The sequence below is a fragment of the Lutra lutra genome, chromosome X, assembly GCF_902655055.1.
Source record: "Lutra lutra chromosome X, mLutLut1.2, whole genome shotgun sequence".
Lineage (NCBI taxonomy): Eukaryota > Metazoa > Chordata > Mammalia > Carnivora > Mustelidae > Lutra > Lutra lutra.
In genome coordinates, this window is record NC_062296.1 from 27,942,553 (window position 1) to 27,961,428 (window position 18,876).

An 18,876-nucleotide genomic window follows, 5' to 3' on the forward strand; every position below is an offset into this window, starting at 1 on the left:
ATCAGACTCATTTCTTATATGTAGGGATGTTCTGTCATTAAGACTGTGCTTCTCCTGGGTAATATTGCATCACACTTCTTTTTTTTTTTTTAGAGATTTTATTTATTTATTTTTATTATTTATTATTTATTTATTTATTTATTACTATGTTGTACACTTAAATCTAATATTGTATGTCAATTGTACTTCAGTTTATTTTTACTTATTTATTTAAAGATTTTATTTTATTTATTTGACAGACAGAGATCACAAGTAGGCAGAGAGGCAGGCAGAGAGAGAGGAAGGGAAGCAGGCTCCCTCCCGAGCAGAGAGAGAGCCCGATGTGGGGCTCGATCCCAGGACCCCGGGATCGTGACCTGAGCCGAAGGCAGAGGCTTTACCACTTAGCCACCCAGGTGTCCCTGCATCATACTTCTTAATCCTCCTCCTCAAGTACTTAGTCCAGCTTGGTGTACACTGTCAGCCACAAAAGCAGAAAAGCAGAAGACTCCCTTCACACCCCCTGAGAAAATGAAAAAAAGCTGGAAGTTTATTTTTGGAACAAAACTAGAGGTTTTTTTAAAGTAAATTATTTATTTATTTATTTATTTATTTATTTATTTATTTATGTCATCTCTACTCCCAACATGGGCCTCAAACTCATGACCCTGAGATTAAGAGTTGCACACTCTTCCAACTGAGCCAGCCAGGAGCCCCCTACCCCCCCAACAACCCCAGAGTTTTAGGAGCGGTCCTAAAATTAGAAAATTGAGGGGTGCCTGGATGGCTCAGTGGGTTAAAGCCTCTGCCTTTGGCTCAGGTCATGATCCCAGGGTCTTGGGATCGAGCCCTGCGTCGGGCTCTCTGCTCAGCAGGGAGCCTGCTTCCCTTTCTCTCTCTCTCTCTGCCTGCCTCTCTGCCTACCTGTGATCTCTGTCTGTCAAATAAATAAATAAAACCTTTAAAAAAAAAGAAAAAAAAATGAGGCATTCCTTTTCCTCACTTAACTTTATTGAAAAAGCCAAAACTACAGCTCAGAAAACATTTCTGTGTGTCACAGTAGCAAGAGTGTGGCTAGCCATCTCATAATACGGGCAGAAGAATACAGAGATATTAACATGATATAAGTAACCTGAGGCTAGGATTTTAGATCTAGTTAAAAAAAAAAAAAATATATATATATATATATATATATATATATATATATACACACACAGATTTCAGAACTTTAAAAAAAATTGTTCACCTCAAGGAAGATGAAGAGTTCATAAACAGGACTATTAGTGGTGGGTAAAGAATTTGCCGCCCTCCCCACTGTAACAGCTTGGGCTACAGATGAGACCTTCCTGTGTGTATTAACTGCTATTCCTTTGCTAGAACTCACCTTAGTAACAAATGACCAAACAACCTTTTTCTTTGGAAAACAAATTTAACAGGGAAAAGTACGTGGAGCATCCTGAAAACCTGTGTGTGTGTGTAAATTAACGATTTACTATTACTGTGTTTTATTTTTTTTTATTTTTTTTAAAGATTTTATTTATTTATTTGACAGACAGAGATCACAAGTAGGCAGAGAGGCAGGCAGAGAGAGAGAGGAAGGGAAGCAGGCTCCCTGCTGAGCAGAGAGCCCGATACGGGACTCGATCCCAGGACCCCGAGATCATGACCTGAGCCGAAGGCAGCGGCTTAACCCACTGAGCCACCCAGGCGCCCTATTACTGTGTTTTAATGCATAGGTAGGCACTATTTGAAAGTGAGGTTGTGTAAATTTGACATGGAGTTCTCAAGGTGGAACAATCCAAAATTCGATTTTTTAAAAGAGTAGAGATGATTAGCCTGAAGTGTTTTTGTTCAGTTCCATTTCTCTTTTGGATATGCGTGTCAGATGTTCTATTTGATCCTTTTCTAGGCAACTGGGACATCTTGTGAGAATAACTTAAGTTGACTAAATAATTTATTTTCAGGGTAGGCTTGCAAAGCAAGTTAGAAAGGCAGAGAATTCAGGCCACGTCAACTGTACATGACTTCAATTGGAAGGAGGTCTTTTGGGGTCATTAATTAAGTGGTCACAGTAACAACTGCCTTGAAAAAAGATTCCTGCAATTTGTAAGCTTGAGATGCTTCAGGTTTAAAGCATCTCAAATTTACAGCATCTTCAGATTTAAAGAAAGGATGGTTCCACCACGAGAGAGTGGACTTTTAAATGTTAAAGGTTTTAATTTAGTTTCTTTTTAAAAAAAGATTTATTTATTTATTTGAGAGAGGGAGAGCACACACAGAGGGAGAGGGAGAAGCAGGCTCCCTGCTCCTACGTGGGGCTCGATCCCAGGACCCTGAGATCATGACCTGAGCTGAGGGCTGCCGCTTAACTGACTGCACCACCCAGGTGCCCCTTTAATTTAGTTTCCAATAAGGCATAATTTACACTATAGCGTGCACACTCAGAAGTCAGCAAACATTAGGAGTTTCAGAACAAGTGTGCTGGGAAGACTTGGGTGGAATGGAGCAGCGCGAGGCCAGTGTGGGTCAGTGCAAGCTGCGACTGTGTGGCTGAGCTCCTGATGTGCTATTTGCTCAGTCGCTTCAACGACGTTTCACTTGGAGGTCATGGCCATTGCCTTTCTTTGGTGTTTTGTAAGTTGCCTGTTTATAGAGTGTAAATCGCACGTTTTGTTAATGCTGGGTATTTGTGGAGCTATCTGGTGGAGTGCCACCATGCAACGGTCGTGCTGGGAAGCTTTCCCATGGCACAGGTGGTCACCAGGACGTGAGTTTGGAGCTTGAGGCTGGTATGTGGCGAAATCTTCCCATTTCCAAGAGTGGCAGACGGGAGTTTCCTCTGGTCACCCTGCGCAGATTTAAGTTACGAGGTTTTTATGATTGTAACACGCCTTCGGTCAGTGCACTTCTTGTTCTGGTCAATTTTAGAGAGTTGGTTTTTTAGACTTCAGCTGTCCTGTTTTGAAGAGCTTTTTAAATTCCCGCAATTCCTGGGGCTTCAAACTCTGATCCACCCCAGGGGTTAATTTATAACTCAGAGGAGACACAATGTAACCATTTTGGTAAAGGCAGATCCTCTTGCAGAACTCAAAGGTGCCAAACATAACTCCAAAATACGGAACTATCTGTTTAAAAAGAAATGAAGACCATGTAAAAATCTTAAATCAGGTCAGTGTATCTGTAGTCAACCTGCACTGGGGTAAACTGAGGTAAAGGCTGGGAACAACACAACATCATTCTTTTTGGAATCGGGGAAGACGGCAGAATGAAGGCTGGCACGGTTTGGGTCAGGGAAGAGGAACAGTAGTGGTTAAAGGGAATGTACTGCGGAAGCATGGCCCGGATTAATATGCCGTAGACAAGCTGACATTTGTGCAAGATTAGCCCAGGGTTCTTAACCTTTTTAGGGGAGGGGCATGAAATTCCTTGGGAATATGATGAAAACGATGGATCCTCTCCCAGAGAGATGCACAACATGCCCATACCTACATGTTTTTTGCATACAATGTTAGGCTGGGAGATTATGTTCCCCTTAGAGGTCCACGAACCCCCATGTCAGGAGCCGCTACACTAAAACTCAGCTCCTCTGGGATGGGGTGTCTGGTGCCCCACCACTGCACAGGGGTCCCTCTCTCTCAGGAGTGGCCGCCAGCCTGCGCTCATTGGTCTTGTGCGACTGTCAGTGCTAGACAGCGAGGGGGGCGGGGGGTGTCCCCAGGTAGCCTTCAGGGGAGCGGCAGGGGAAAGGGCTAGAAGTGGAAGAGGCAGGGAAGCAAGGGACTGATGGCCCCTCTCACCTTCAGCAAGTTGGCCGTCAGTCCATTCCAGAGCGCCAGGACCCCCTGGGCTTTGACTATCTGCCGGAAGCAGTCCGCCGCTCCTGAGAAATGCACATCTACTCCTCCACGGTGGGGAAGGTGTGGACTCTGAGCCTGGCAGGAAATACAGAAGACGGGGATGTGGTGATTGCATCACCAGGAAAGAAATGTTCTAGTCGGGGAAGCCCAGGTCTCAAGCCTGGGCGCTGGCTGCTATGCTCCCAGCAGAGATGCCCACCAAGAACGGCCGCCACAGGGCCCTTGCTCAATGGGCTCAGAATGAAGAGTAATGCACAGCCAAGTCAGGACAACGGGGGTGTCACCCTATTGAGGGCTTATCTTGCCTGGAAAGAAGCAACCATTTAGGACCGTCGCTTCCCCACCTGTGCCCTCTGGACATGATAAACGTTCTCCTGTGCCCTTAACCTTTTTTAAGGTTAAGGTTAAGTCCCTCCCCTGGTCTCTTTGTCTTAGCTGATGGCCCTTCCATGAAGCTGTCACGCGTGGGCTGCTCATTTCCCCACATCCCAGATGTCCCAGGGTGATGAGCAGAGTGATGGCAGCCTTCTTCTAGCTCCCTCTTACTGTCCCCAGACCCCAATTACTTCCCTGTCATGCCCCAAGTTCCCGGCTGGGGCTCCCATCCCTGACCACACTCCTTGTTGCTGCTCTCATCTCTTGACCTCCTGAAAGTCTTCTCTGTTCATCTGAGACCTCGCCGCCTGGTGGCTCCCCATCTTCCAGAGCCACCATCGTCTTAGGGAACTGGCATCTATAAGACAACCCTTCCCACACCCAGTTTCTGGACCTCAACCTCAGTGACCCTTATTTTTACGCCTCTTTGGCCACCCACAACTTCAACCACTTCACGGACTTCATCATGACTCACGTAACTATCACATAACACGCTCCATCTCTGAAAGGAACATTTTTGTCCTTCGGTAGAAACCAGTTTTGGGATCAGATGAAAGCACTTTTCAGTAGACCATCTCTATATAAAACTGACACCTGTTGCCCGGGGGGAGGGGGATAGCCCCTCAGAGCTGGCTTTGAGGAATGGCGTCAGGGTCACGCAAAGCCTCGCATATACTTTGGTTTGTTTCTGAAACGTCTGCTTGAGACTAGCACAGCATTCTAGGGAAGTGGAATCAAAACTTTCCACGTGGGAGGGGCGCCTGGCTGGCTCAGTCAGAATCTTAATCTCGGGGTCGTGAGTTCAAGCCCCAGGTTGGGTGTAGCAATTACTTAAAGAAACAGCAACAACAACAACACCATCTTGCATGTGGGAGAGGCAGTGTAGTCTAACAGTCCGGAAAGCAAAACCTCTGGAGTCAGAGTTTAGCTCTGGCCGCTTCATGTATGCACCATGGGACCCTGGGCACTTACCTAACCCTCCTGAGCCTCAGTTTCCTTACTCACAGTACTCGCGTCCTGTGGCTGCTATGAGAATTAAATGAGATATGCATATAAAGCAATCAGCCGTGTCAGGCACATGGTAGGGGTCAGTAGGTATGAGCTAGCATTGCTATTACTTTTACATAGAAAGTATGCTAAATAGGGGTGCCTGGGTGGCTCAGTCATTAAGCATCTGCCTTCAGCTCAGGTCATGATCCCCCGGGTCCTGGGATCGAGCCCCACATCAGGCTTCCAGCTCAGCTGGGAGCCTGCTTCTTCCTCTCCCTCTGCCCTTCCCCCTGCTTGTGCACGCTGCCTCTCTCAAATAAATAAAATAAAATCTTAAAAAAAATAAAGTATGCTAAATAGCAACATAGCCCCTTATCTAATGTTATTAGTCCTCCATGCCCACCTCTGAAATGCTAAACTTCTGAACCCCTGGCACCACAGTGTCCTTACCCACCGGCACCCCTCCATGCTGGTTCCTATCACTGTTAGATCATTAAGGCCCCGGGCACTTGCCCCCTCCTGTCTCCCCCAGGCCACAGTTCCCTGCTGGCTTCAGTGGCTTCCTTTTCTAATCCCTGCCCAGGTTTTTGTGCTCCTTGTCCTTCAGCCCCTCACACCCACACATCCCTTCTCTGCCCCAAGCCACTGAAGACGAATCCGCAAAGGGGCAGATCGGTACCACCAAAGCTTCGAGGTTGCCAGCCTCTGCTGGGCCTTCGTACTGTGAACCGAGTCTTCAAAGCATCCTTGCCTGTTCCTCAAGGCGGCTGTGCCAAACCTTCCCACAGCCCTTGACGCCTGGCACCCTGCATCCAGTCCTCAATTCTAGGTACATCACCTGTTTTCCTGTTTCATAGAGAAAACAGACTGTACGGGGCCTCCACTTTTGCTTCTTCACATAAACATCTTTTCTTCCAACCAGTGCCCTGGATCTCATACCTTTGAACTCCTCCTGGGCACCCTTCCCAAGAGACCTGACTTTCTCCTTAGCAAATGAATAAACTCAAGTCCCTCTTGCATCTTTAAAACAACTTATTGTGCTGATCTTGACTTTGCCCTTCAGATATAGTCCAGCCTCTTATTCCCACATTAATATACAGTAAAATTACCAGGTTTTGGGGTCAAGGACTAGGAGTTTCGACAGATGTATTCATTTGTCTGACCACCACCACAATCAGGACACAGATCTGCTCCTTCTGCCACCACCATTTTCATGAGCTGCCCCTTTGCAGTCCAGGTGTCCTCCATTCCCAGGCCTGGGCAGCCACTGGTCTTCTCTCTGTCTCTACAGTTTTGCCTTTTGAGAATGTCGTACAGATGGAAGCCAACAGCACAAAACCTTTTGAGACTGGCTTCTGAAAATATTTTTTACAAGTTTTATTTATTTAAGTAATCTCTACACCCCATGGGGGGCTTGAACTCATGACCCTGAGATCAAGAGTTGCACACTCTCCCAACTCAGCCAGCCGGGCACCTGAGACTAGCTTCTTTCTTTTTTTTTCTTTCTAAGACTTATTTATTTATTTGACAGAGAGAGAGAGAGAGATAGTGAGAGAGGGAACACAAGCAGGGGCAGAGGGAGAGGGAGAAGCAGGTTCCCCATTGAGCAGGGAGCCCAATGTGGGGCTCGATCCCAGGACCCTGGGACCATGACCTGAGCTGAAGGCAGAGACCTAACAACTGAGCCACCCAGGCGCCCCCAAGACTGGCTTCTTTCACTTGGCGTGATGCTTCCAAGATTCATCATGTTGTTGTGTTTGTCAATAGTTTCTTCCTGTTTATTGCTGAGTACTATTCCATCGTGTGGATGTACCACTGTGTGGACACCCGCTTCCCTTTTCGCTTGCACTTACTCAAAGAGGCTGGAAACTTACTGGACTCTGGCTGACTCCACTTCCTCTCTCCCCATCACCGCTCTCCTCACTGCAGTCTGGATCTGTGTCCGTTACTTTGCTTGCTGACTCTGGCCAGGCCTACCCTGGATCCCCAATTTTCTTTTTTAAAATTTTTAAAAATTTCTTTTATTTTCAGAGCACTCACGGCCTTTTATGACTTGGTATAAATTCACTTACTTCTTATTTGTCTACTCCTCCCAACTAGAACTGTAGCTCTGTGGGAGAGGGGATTTTTTTTTGCCTGTTTGGTTCACTACTGTATCTTCAGTATCCTCAACAGGTAGTGGATATTCAAGAAATATTTGAATAAATTAAATATATTTGCTCAGGGCCTCCTACCTGGCAAATCCAGTAGATGGGGTTTTTTGGGGGGAGGATAGTTTTCTTATTGGATTTTTGGGGCACTGTTTGGCACTGATGACCAGCGACTTTTTGCCCTCCTCAATTTATACAACTTCTCTAGGAAGTTCTACCATCGCATGGCTTTAAACACCATCTACAGGTAGATGACTTCTAAATCTCTCTCTTTGGCCCTGACCTCCCAGCCTGAGCCCCAGAATCAAGCATCCAGGGGCCTACCAGATATCTCCACCCAGAGAGCACACAGGTTCTCAAAACTTGACACACCTAGAACTGAGTGTTGCCTTTCACCTTGGCCACATCAAATTTATTCTTTCTTCTGTATTTCTAGCTAGTGATACAGCTTGCTCCATACCCAGCCTGGAGCCCAACGTGGAACTTGAACTCACGTCTGGGAGATCAATCCCTGATCCGAGATCAAGAGTCAGACACTTAATGGACCGAGCCACCCAGGCGCCCCTCTTCTGATTTAGCTCGGTAAATGGCACCATCATTCAACCTGCTGCCCCAAGCCAGGAACCCGGGATTCCTTCATTCGCTCACTCTTACTGCCCTAGCCAATCAGTCATCAAGTACAACAACCAATTTGATCTCCTAAACACTGCCCTTCTCCGATCCATCCCTTTCTGTGTTCTCGACTGCTTTTCTCTTGGTTCAGGGTACCACCACCTCAAGCGTGGGTCACTGCAACAGTCTCTTACTGGTCTCCATGACCCACTCCTGTCCTTCCCAGTGCATTCGGAATGCATCTCCAACATTTCAGTGCGGACCACTGACTCCTTCACAGACTTTCTACCACCTATAGGATGAAATCCAAGATCCTTAGAATGATACACAAGGCCCTAAACGACAATTTTCCCAGCATTAAAAGCACCGTCCACCCCCTGCACTCCTTAGCAATATTTCTCTACTTCTGTTACCTCCCATTATCCCCTCTGAAGACTTTTCATTCATGCAAATGTTTACTGAGTACCTAGTATATGCCAGGCCCTGAGGATACAGCAGTGAACCAAACAGACAAAAAGCTCCTGTTCCCACAGAGCTGAAATTCTAGTTGTGGGGAAGGAACAGGCAAAAGAAATAAATACTTATACCAAATACTAAAAGGCAGTGACTGCTCTGAAGCAAATCAAGGCAGGGCCAAGATACAGGGAGTGCCTGGAGGGTGCTGATGTTTTTAGTAGGGTGGTCCCTGAAGATTCACCAAGAAGATGGCCTTTGAGTGAAGATCTGAAGGAAGTGAATGGTGCCGTTACCTGCAAGGGCCCTGGGGCAGAAGCAGGCCTGGGGTGTTAGACAATAAGGAAGCCAGTATGGTGGGAATGGAATGAACAAAAGAGAGAGTGACCGGACAAGGCATCAGGAAAGTAGACCACGCATGACTGGACCCTGTAAGGCTGGCAGGCTGCTGTATTTTGACTTGAATTACCGAGTGAGAATGGGAGATACTGCTGGGTTCTCAGTAGAAGAGTGAAGGAGCCTAGTTTATGTTTTAATAGGACCACTCTGGCTGCTGTGTGGAGAAGACTGAAGGCTGGAGGAAAGGGTAGAAGGACTGAGGGAGACTGGTTAGGAGATTATAAGGAGGAAGTGAGGCAAGAAATCATGGTAGCTTGGACTGGGACGCTAGTCGTGGGGGTCAATGACTCTAACGTTTCTGGCCCGAGCAACTGGGTAGACGAAGTGCTGCTAACCAAATGGGAAAAACCACAGGAGAAGTAGGGGGTTTTTTGGAGGGTGGGTGGAGGAGACATCGGGAGTTCAAGTGTGTGACACCCCTTTGACATCTCAATGGCAATGGGAAGTTGGCTATGCAAGTCTGCAGCCCAGGAGAGAGGGTTAGGGCTGGGGATCTAATTTGACAATCCTCAACACTGAGATGGTATTGAAACCCAGGAGACTAGATGAGATCACTTAGGGCTCGAGCCCAGGGATACCCCAACATTTAGAAGTCAAGGCAAAGAGGAGGACTGGCAAAGAAGCCAAGTGCTGGGCAGTGAGTGTGTCACAGGAAGTGGTGAGCTCCCAATGGCCAAGGAAGATGAGAACTGGGCCACGACCATTGCATTTAGAGACAGGGAGGTCACAGCTTCTCTTAGGAAGAGAAGTTTCTGTTGAGTGGTGGGGGCAAAAGTCTGACTGAAATGATTCAATGGAGATGAGAAGAGAAAGACTGGAGACAGTGAATATGGACAGCCCTTTGCAGGAGACCCCTTTCGCACTGTAATGTAACCAGGCCTGACTCACATGTCTGTTTCTCCCAGGGGGCTGTGCGCTCTGTAAGGACTGGTCTTGTTCACTTCCAGATCTCTGGAGCCTTCCTCGGCAGCCGGCATGTGGTCGGTGCTCAGCGAATGGTTTGCTGAATAAATGCCTGAAATGCTCAGTACAGGAGTGGTCTGGAATTTTAAAAGCATTCTGACATAACGCCGTGCATGAATTATAAAAACTGGGTCAAAACCTATATGATATGATATAGACTCTTTTCAGAAAACGAAGATCAAACTTCGCATGATTTCTTCACTCTTTGCAACGACAGTGTGTAGATAGTTCTATCTGACCAAGAAGTGATGGCATCTGAGTACAGAATAGCCACAATAATGTTGCTACTGCTTCTCGTGTACTTAGATGTATGCCTGGTCCAGGTGAGGAGACTGAGGCTTGGGGACTGGCTAAGTGATTTGATCAAGGTCATCCGGCTCAGAAATAACACATTTTATTCTGTTTCATCTGAATTAGTTGCTTCATATTCTTTCCCCCAGGAGACTGTGATCCCTGGTAGCTGGGACCATGTCTTACTCAGCTTCTCTTCTCTCCAGGCTCCATAAAACTCTGTAGAATGTATGAACACATCGCAACCAGAGAAGTAGCACGAAAACTCAATGTTAATCACTGAAATGCACTACCGGGAAGGTCAGGCCTTGTGGACTATAGATTTTTGTTGTCTCTGACTATGAAGCTTGCCCTTTCTTGCTCTTGTTCTGGTCCTGGGTCTCATGACTCCAGGCCATGACAACCCTGAATCCCCAAACCACAGACTCATATGTGAGAGGGACCTGAAGATATTCCGGTCCAATGGGTGCAGCTGGCTGGCTCAGTCGGTGGAGCACATGACTCTTGATCTCTTGGTCGTGAGTTCGAGTCCCGTGCTGGGGGTAGAGGTTACTTAAAAATAAAATCCTTGGGGCGCCTGGGTGGCTCAGTGGGTTAAGCCTCTGCCTTCAGCTCAGGTCATGATCTCAGGGTCCTGGGTTTGAGCTCCACATCGGGCTCTCTGCTCGGCAGAGAGCCTGCTCCCCCCGCCCCGCCTACTTGTGATCTCCCTCTCTGTCAAAAAAAATAAATAAAATCTTTATTAAAAAATCCTTAAAAAAACAGGGGCGCCTGGGTGGCTCAGTGGGTTAGACCTCTGCCTTCGGCTCGGGTCATGATCCCGGAGTCCTGGAATCGAGCCCCACAACGGGCTTTCTGCTCAGCGGGGAGCCTGCTTCCTCCTCTCTCTCTGCCTGCCTCTCTGCCTACTTGTGATCTCTCTCTGTCAAGTAAATAAATAAAAATCTTTTAAAAAAATCCTTAAAAAAACATATTCCGATCCAGTGACTTCATTTACAGATAGAAACCCAAGATCTTGAGAGGAAGAGTGACCAAGAGGGACAAAAGCCAGGTGCTCTGCCCTCCGGGACCCTGCATCCCAGTGACTCCCTGACCTCGGCCTCTAGGTTCAAAGACATAAAATGACAATATGTGCCGCACCTGACACCTACCTAGCTTGTGTCCTCGCAGGACATCCTATCCTGCCACCTGTTGCTGGCAAAAGGACAGTCGTCCTCTTCCTTGTCAGACTCTAGCCTCTCCCGTGAACCCTCACCATAAGGGCATCTGATAAACAATACAGAAAAATGTCAGTAATTCCAACATGTATGTATGTGTCTGGGGGAGGCTAGTTTAAATTAGTGAAGCCTAGCTTATGAAGTCTTGGGAGGATATTCCATTTTGTTATATATGACTGAAACCGGATTAATGATGGGCAGCGGAGTAGAGAGACTTTCCGGGCCCTATGTTCTCATCTAGCTGAGCAATTTGTGAAAGCCTGTGTGGAGCACAAGGTCATGTGCATGGGTTTTACCATAACACAGACCTGGATTTGAACCAACCTCATCTCTTCCACTCACTAGCTCTGTGATGGAAAGCAAGTTCCTTAACTTCTCTGAACTTCCATGTCCTCATTTCAAAAATGGGGAGGATAATGCCTTCTGCTGTTTATATCATTCATTTCCTTACTGAACCTTGGGTTGTTATTATAATTTTAGTGCCAGGCAAATTAATAAAGTTCCACAGTTCTTCATTTTATATGAAAGAGCGTTGTATCTTTCATCATTTAATCCAGCTCGAAGGATCAACATTCTTTTTTTTGAAAGATTTTATTTATTTATTTTTTTTAGATTTTATTTGAGAGAGAGAGAGAGAAAGCATACAAGCGGGAAGGGGTGGAGGGAGAAGCAGACTCCCCGCTGAGCAGGGAGCCCTGTCCCAGGGCCCTGAGATGATGACCTGAGCCGAAAGGAGGCACTTAACCGACTGAGCCATCCAGGCACCCCTAAAGATTTTATTTTTAAGTAATCTCTACACACAATGTGGGGCTTGAACTCACAACCCTGAGATCAAGATCACACGGCTCTACCGACTGAGGCAGCCAGGCGCCCTGTTGAAGGATCAACATTCTATGCTTCAACCATATACAGTCCTATGTCAAGGTGAAGGGTGAACCTCTGGGTTAGCCCTTCCCTTTGGGGTCAAGTACAGTCAAGTACAGACCAGAGTATGAAAAATAAAACATGAAATGGACAAGCTGAGTCTCCCAACCTGGAGTTTCAGGAGCCAAAATGGCCAGGGGTCTTTGTGAATGTCTTACTTTAAAATGTTTACCGGGACACTATTGAGACACTATTCCTTCTTATCCCGCCGATGAAGAGCCATTGCCAAACAGATGTTAAAAGCTTCCTTTCCCCTTAGAAAGAATCTGCCTAATCATAAGACTTGAAGTTCCTCCTGCTACTGTAAGACTGACATATTGAAAAGAGATTATATTCATGCAGGAAATAAACTTTCTTATTCTGTTATGAGATCATATGATTGATTTATCTTCTGCTAGTTTCCAGTAAAACTACAAAAAACCCTGAGTTATGGGTCAAGGTAATCATTTTGTAATGCTGTGCCTACACCCCACAACTAGAACAAAAAGACACTAAGCAAATGACATGAGTTAACAGAGCAACTATAATCAACTTGTGATGAATCAAGGGCCAGCTATGTTCAACCTTAGGACCTCAGCCATCTTCCAGATGTCTTTGCTTCACTCTACCAAGCCACCATCATTGTCAACATGGACCATTATTCAGCTCCCTTTTGGTCTCCTTGGGATAGAGAGGGTTTGAGACTCCTCGCCTGGCCCCTTTATAGTCCATTCTCTTTTTTTTAAAGAAGTTGCTGGAGAAATTAAAAAAAAAATCAGATCTTTTTACTCATCTGCTTAAAATACTTTAATGGCTTTATAGAACACTTAGAATAAAATCTACATTTCTTACTGTTACCTGTAAGCTGTGATGGTAATGTAGTGGTAAATATTTAACAACTGATTCTCTGGGGAGAAAAAAACCCGGAGTGGTCGCATTTGCCAATTTCAGTGATGTCAGTACTGCCACATGGTTGATTTCAAGCTACCATCTGTGAGGCCCGCCAGCTCCTGGACTGCCTACAACTTAACAATCAGCTCTCCTAGGCCCACAGGAGCTGGCTCGAGCACACCACTGGAAGGTGATAAGCCTTACACAACCTGCCCCCTGCAAACCTCTTCAATGGGAGCAAGAAATCGACACAATTGCCTTACCCATCCACACACCTCCAGTCTCTGCCCTCTCCAGCCCACCCTCCACACGGCAGCCGGCTGCTGTTCCAAACTCACCAGTTGCTGTCACGGCTTTGCTAAGAAACCTTTACCAAATCCCAGTTTTCTAAGAAACCTTTACCAAATCCCAGTTTTCTAAGAAAAGTTTTCCAAAGAGAAAACCTAACCGAATTCAAAACCCTCTATAGTTTGGTGCCCATTGGTCTTCCCAGTATTATTTTCCACTATCGGCCCGTGATGGTTTGTTTCACGTGTCAAGTTGGCTAAACTGTGGTACCCAGATATTTGGTCAAGCACCAGGCTAGCTGTTGTTGTAAAGGTATTTTTAAGATGAGATTAACATTTTTAATATTTTTTTTACTTTAAGTGCTTATTTTAATTCCAGTATAGTTAACATACAGTGTAAAATTAGTCTCAGGTGTACAATATAGTGATTCAACACTTCTCTGAATTAACTCAGTGCTCCTCCCAAGTTCCCTCCTTCATCCCCATCACCTGTGCCCCCTCCCGCCCCCCTTCTCCCCCTCCTCCTTCCTCCTCCTCTCTGGCAACCATCAGATTGTTCTCTAGAATTAAGATGCTGTTTCTTGCTTTGACTCTCTTTTTTCTCTTTGCTTGTTTGTTTTCTTACTTAAGTTCCATGTATGAGTGAAATCATACGGTATTTGTCTTTCTTTGAGTAATTTTGCTTAGCATCATACTCTCTGGCTCCATCCACGTTATTGCAAATGGCAAGAGTTCATTTTTTAAAAGATTTTATTTATTTATTTATTTGACAGACAGAGATCACAAGTAGGCAGAGAGGCAGGCAGAGAGAGAGAGGGAGAAGTAGGCTCCCCGCTGAGCAGAGAGCCCGATGTGGGGCTTGATCCCAGGACCCTGGGATCATGACCTGAGCCAAAGGCAGAGGCTTTAACCCACTGAGCCACCCAGGCGCCCCGAGTTCGTTCTTTTTGATGCTGGAATAATATTCCACTGTAAATCTATACCACCTCTTCTTTATCCACTCATTCATCAGTGGACACTTGGGCGGCTTCTGCAGTTTGGCTACTGTAAATAATGCTGCAATAAACAGGTGTGCATGTATCCCTTTGAATTGGTGTTTTTGTATTTTTAGGGTAAATACTCAGTAATGCAATTGCTGGATTGTAGAGTAATTCTATTTTTAGCTTTTTGAGGCACCTCCATACTGTCTTCCACAGTGGCTGCCTCAGTTTGCATTCCCACCCACAGTGCATGAGGCTTCCCTTTCTCCACGTTCTCGCCAACACCTGTTGTTTCTTGTGTTGTTGATTTTAGCCATTCTGAAAGTCGTGAGGTGATATCTCATTGTAGTTTTTAAAAAATTTTTTTAAATTAAAACTTTTTTTATTTTTAAAAAGATTTTATTTATTTATTAGAGAGATGGAGAGAGAACACAAGCAGTTGGAGCAGCAGGCAGAGGGAGTGGGGAAGCAGGCTCCCCGCTGAGCAGAGAGCCCGACATGGGGCTCGATCCCAGGACCCCGGGATCATGACCTGAGCCGAAAGCAGAGGCTTAAACGACTGAGCCACCCAGGCGTCCCACATTGTAGTTTTTTTTTTTTTTAAGATTTTATTTTTAAGTAATCTTTACCCCCAATGTGGGGCTCAAACTTACAACCGTCAGATTGAGTTGCATGCTCTACCCACTGAGCCAGCCAGGTGCCCCTCATTATAGTTTTGATTTGCATTTCCCTGATGATAAGTGAAAATAAGCATCTTTTCATGTGTCTGTTGGTCAGATGAGTTAACATTTAAGTCACTAGAGTTTAGGGGCACCTGGCTGGCTCAGTCATTAAGCATCTGCCTTCGGCTCAGGTCATGATCCTGGGGTCCTGGGATTGAGCCCCACGTAGGGCTCCTTGCCTGGTGGGAAGCCTGCTTCTCCCTCTCCCACTTCCCCTGCTTGTGTTCCCTCTCTCGCTGTCTCTCTCTCTCTGTGTCAAATAAGTACATAAAACCTTAAAAAAAAGTCACTAGAGTTTAAGCAAATTACCTTTCATAACGTGGGTGGGCCTCATCTAATTCGTTGAGGGCCTAAAGAGAAAAAAGACTGGGGTCCCCCCAGGAAGAGGGAATTCTGCCAGTAGTCAGCTTCTGGACTCGAACTGTGCACAGTTGTGTGTGGCAATTCCTTAAGAGAAATCTCTTTCTCTTTCTACATATATACATATGCTATGGGCTCTGTTTTTCTAGAGAACCACGACTAACATTTCCCCTCACCCCAGGAGACCTACATCCAATCACACTTGTTATTTCCTGAACGACTTTTTCAGCTGTGCAAAATCCAGGTTCGGGTCAGCTGCCACCTCATCTTGAAACTTTTTTGGATTTTGATTGGAACTACCTGTTTCCCTGTTGCTTCTTCCTCTCTTTTGCCCTCCTTCTGTCTCTTTTTTAAAAATGATTTTTTAATGTTTGTTTGTTTACTTATTTATTTATGTGAGTAAACTCTACACCCAGCATGGGGCTTGAACTCACAACCCTGAGATCAAGAGTTGCACGCTCCACTGACTGAGCCAGCCAGGTGCCCCCCCCACTCTCTTTTTGAGAGGTGGGGAGGGATAGAGGGAGAAGAGAGAAAATTTTAATTTTTAAAATTTTTAATAGTTATATATGTATATATATATATATATATATATATATATAGAGAGAGAGAGAGAGAGAGAGAGAGAGAGAGAGAATGCTTGCGCATGCGCCAGCAGGGTCAGGGGGCAGAGGAGAGGGAGAGAAAGAATTCCAAGCAGGCTCCATGCCCAGTGTGGAGCCAGACATGGGGCTTGACCTCACGACCCTGAGATCACGGCCTAAGCTGAAATCAAGAGTCAGATACTCAGCCAACTGAGCCATTCCCATGCCCCCCTTACCTCTCATTAAAAAAAAACTTCATCGTAGGGGCGCCTGGCTGGCTCCGCGTCAGTGGAGCATGTGACTGTTGATTTCAGAGACAGGAGTTTAAGCCCCACACTGGGCCTAGAGTTTACTTAAAAACAAACAAACAGCTTTTTATTGTAGAACATTTCAAACGTATACAGAAAGGGTGAAATGAACACCAAGTTCCCTCACCCAGCTTCAACCATCAGCAACTCATGGCCAATCTCTTTTCATCTCTACCCCTATGAGACATCATTTCAGTTCATCTGTAGATATTTAATTGTGTTTCTCTAAAATATAACGGCTTCTTCTCTAATATGTAAATATATATAATTACACCATTATTGCACCTAAAAAATTACAATGCCTTAATATCATGTATCTGATTAGTGTTCCCATTTCCTTCATTGCCTTGTATAATTATTTTGTAGCTTCTTTGTTTGAGTCGAGGTTCTTTCCCTGTCTTGTGCTCTCTTTGCTATTTGTTTGGACCTCTGCTGGTACAGTCGACCTAGTGTGAGTTATAGGAGTACAAATCTGGGCTGGTGGCCCACCGGCCTGTGGGATCAGGCACTAGGCCTTCCTTCTGTCCTACCTCTTCAGGGTCTAACACTCTTCATCTCACATATCAGGCACTTGTCAAACGTCAAATCAAATTCCCCTCAGTATCAGTGTCACCAGTAGCTTTTCCCACATACAGCTGTTTACTTGTGATCAGGCTCAAATAAGCCACATAGACGGTAATGAAACAAAAAAATGAGTAATGTTTCCCGAGAGCTCAGGGTCAGGCATTATACTGAGCACGTGACACCTACCATCTCATTTAATCCTCACAAAAGCCTCGTGAGATAGGTAGTAGAATCCTCGCAGCCCTATTTTATAGATGACAAAATGGAGTCTGTGAAAGGATGACTCTCCCAAAATCACGGAACATGAGACAAAGCATCAACTTGAACTTGGGTCTCTCGGACTCAGAATCAAGCTCTATTCCACTGAGCTCCACTGTCTTCTGTTGCCCCAAACTGAGAATACTCTTAGCCCTTGACACACTTGCTGACGACAATCAGCACTGAATGTGGCTGCCACAGCGTGGACCCTGAATGAATTCTCTAGGCTAAGACCAGAACTCCTGGTATTTTTTTAAAAGATAGAAAAAAAAATGTTCTAAGTAGTCCCTACACCCAACATGGGGCTTGAACCCACAGCCCTGAGATCAAGAGTCACGCGTTTCACTGACTGAGCCAGCCAGGTGCTCCGGAACTCATGGTATTTTTTTTTTTTTTAAGATTTTTTATTTATTTATTTGACAGAGAGAGATCACAAGTAGATGGAGAGGCAGGCAGAGAGAGAGAGAGGGAAGCAGGCTTCTTGCTGAGCAGAGAGCCCGATGTGGGACTCGATCCCAGGACCCTGAGATCATGACCTGAGCCGAAGGCAGCAGCTTAACCCACTGAGCCACCCAGGCGCCCCAACTCATGGTATTTTTGAATAAATGCCTCTGCTGGTGTCAGACTAAATGACTATAAAGGCAAGCACGAATTCCTGGCTGTCCCCCACTATGGACAATGTTTGCGGGCCCCCAACATTCATTATGGGGTATTATTACTGGTCGTGAGGATGGAGGCTTCATGAATGGGGTTGGTGCTCTTATGAGGGGAGACACCAGAGAAATGATCCCTCTCACCCCCACCGTGTGAAGCCACGACGAGAAGGTGGCTGTCCGCAGGCCAGGAAAGGGGTTTTCACCAGACACACAGTCTGCCGGCACCTTGATCTTGGACTTCCCCAGCCTCCAGAACCGTGAGCAGTGTCTGTTGTTCAAGCCACTGGTGTATGGTATTCTGTGATTGCTGCCCAGATGAAGCTACCCCCACAGGAAGAAGGAATGCTAATGATGGGAGCTTCTCAACCCTCAGCTGCGTATGAGGCTTTTCAAACGGGAAGCTTTTCCAGACCATCATGATGGGGACCCACGCCCAGAGCCTGTGCTTTCTGGTGTGCAGACCTGGCTCCAACAGTCCACTGCTGAAACGGATGGCACACGGGCCACTCGCCAGCGCTGCGACCTGGAGCCCACACCTTGACCATTCTGAGCCCCAGTTTCCTCATCGGTAAAATGGGGATAATCAGAATATTGACCTTATTGTTGTCCAGATTAAATGAAATACATGTAAAGTGCCTGGAACAGCATTCGACATACAGCAAGTGCTACAAAAGCGACCATCATGATGAATGTCACTGTTACTGACTATCTGAACTTGGAGAAGAGAGGAGGGTGCCGAAGACCAAACCAACCCACTAGATGGGCACATGAGACTTGCCCAAACTGTATCTTACTAGTAAAGAGAAATGAAACATGTCAGGCTGCTGGTCACAAGGACCTGAGCTTACATCTTCCCTCCACACAAGCCCGAGCAACTGACCTCCCCGCCGATCTAGTCCAGGATGAGCATGAAGCCACGGCACCGTCTGGAAAGATCCAGAGAAGCCAGCTTTTCGGTCTGCCTCTGCCCCTCTCTGGACGACCTTGCTCAGCTCCCGAAGTTCTTTGAACCTTGGTTTTCTCACATGTCAAGTGAGAAGAGTGGAACCAGATGCCCTGAAGGCCTTTCTTGCGCCT

At 46.1% G+C, this 18,876-nt stretch overlaps 1 protein-coding gene across 3 annotated transcripts in view; it reads right to left on the reverse strand.

Annotated features, from left to right (window-relative positions):
• Positions 1–972: 972 nt before the first annotated feature.
• Positions 973–18,876, reverse strand: part of SLC25A43 (solute carrier family 25 member 43) — a 43,314-nt gene continuing 25,410 nt past the window's right edge. For 2 of the 3 annotated variants that reach the window (XM_047716060.1, XM_047716059.1), the window contains exons 4-5: positions 3,777–3,911; positions 1,573–3,104 (exon numbers count right to left, since the gene is read on the reverse strand). In XM_047716060.1, coding sequence (XP_047572016.1) covers positions 2,904–3,104; positions 3,777–3,911 — 336 coding nt within the window. In that variant the 3' untranslated portion in view covers positions 1,573–2,903. Of the gene's footprint in view, positions 1,478–1,572; positions 3,105–3,776; positions 3,912–18,876 lie in introns of those variants that run through there. The other variant, XR_007124788.1, reaches the window with a different exon arrangement.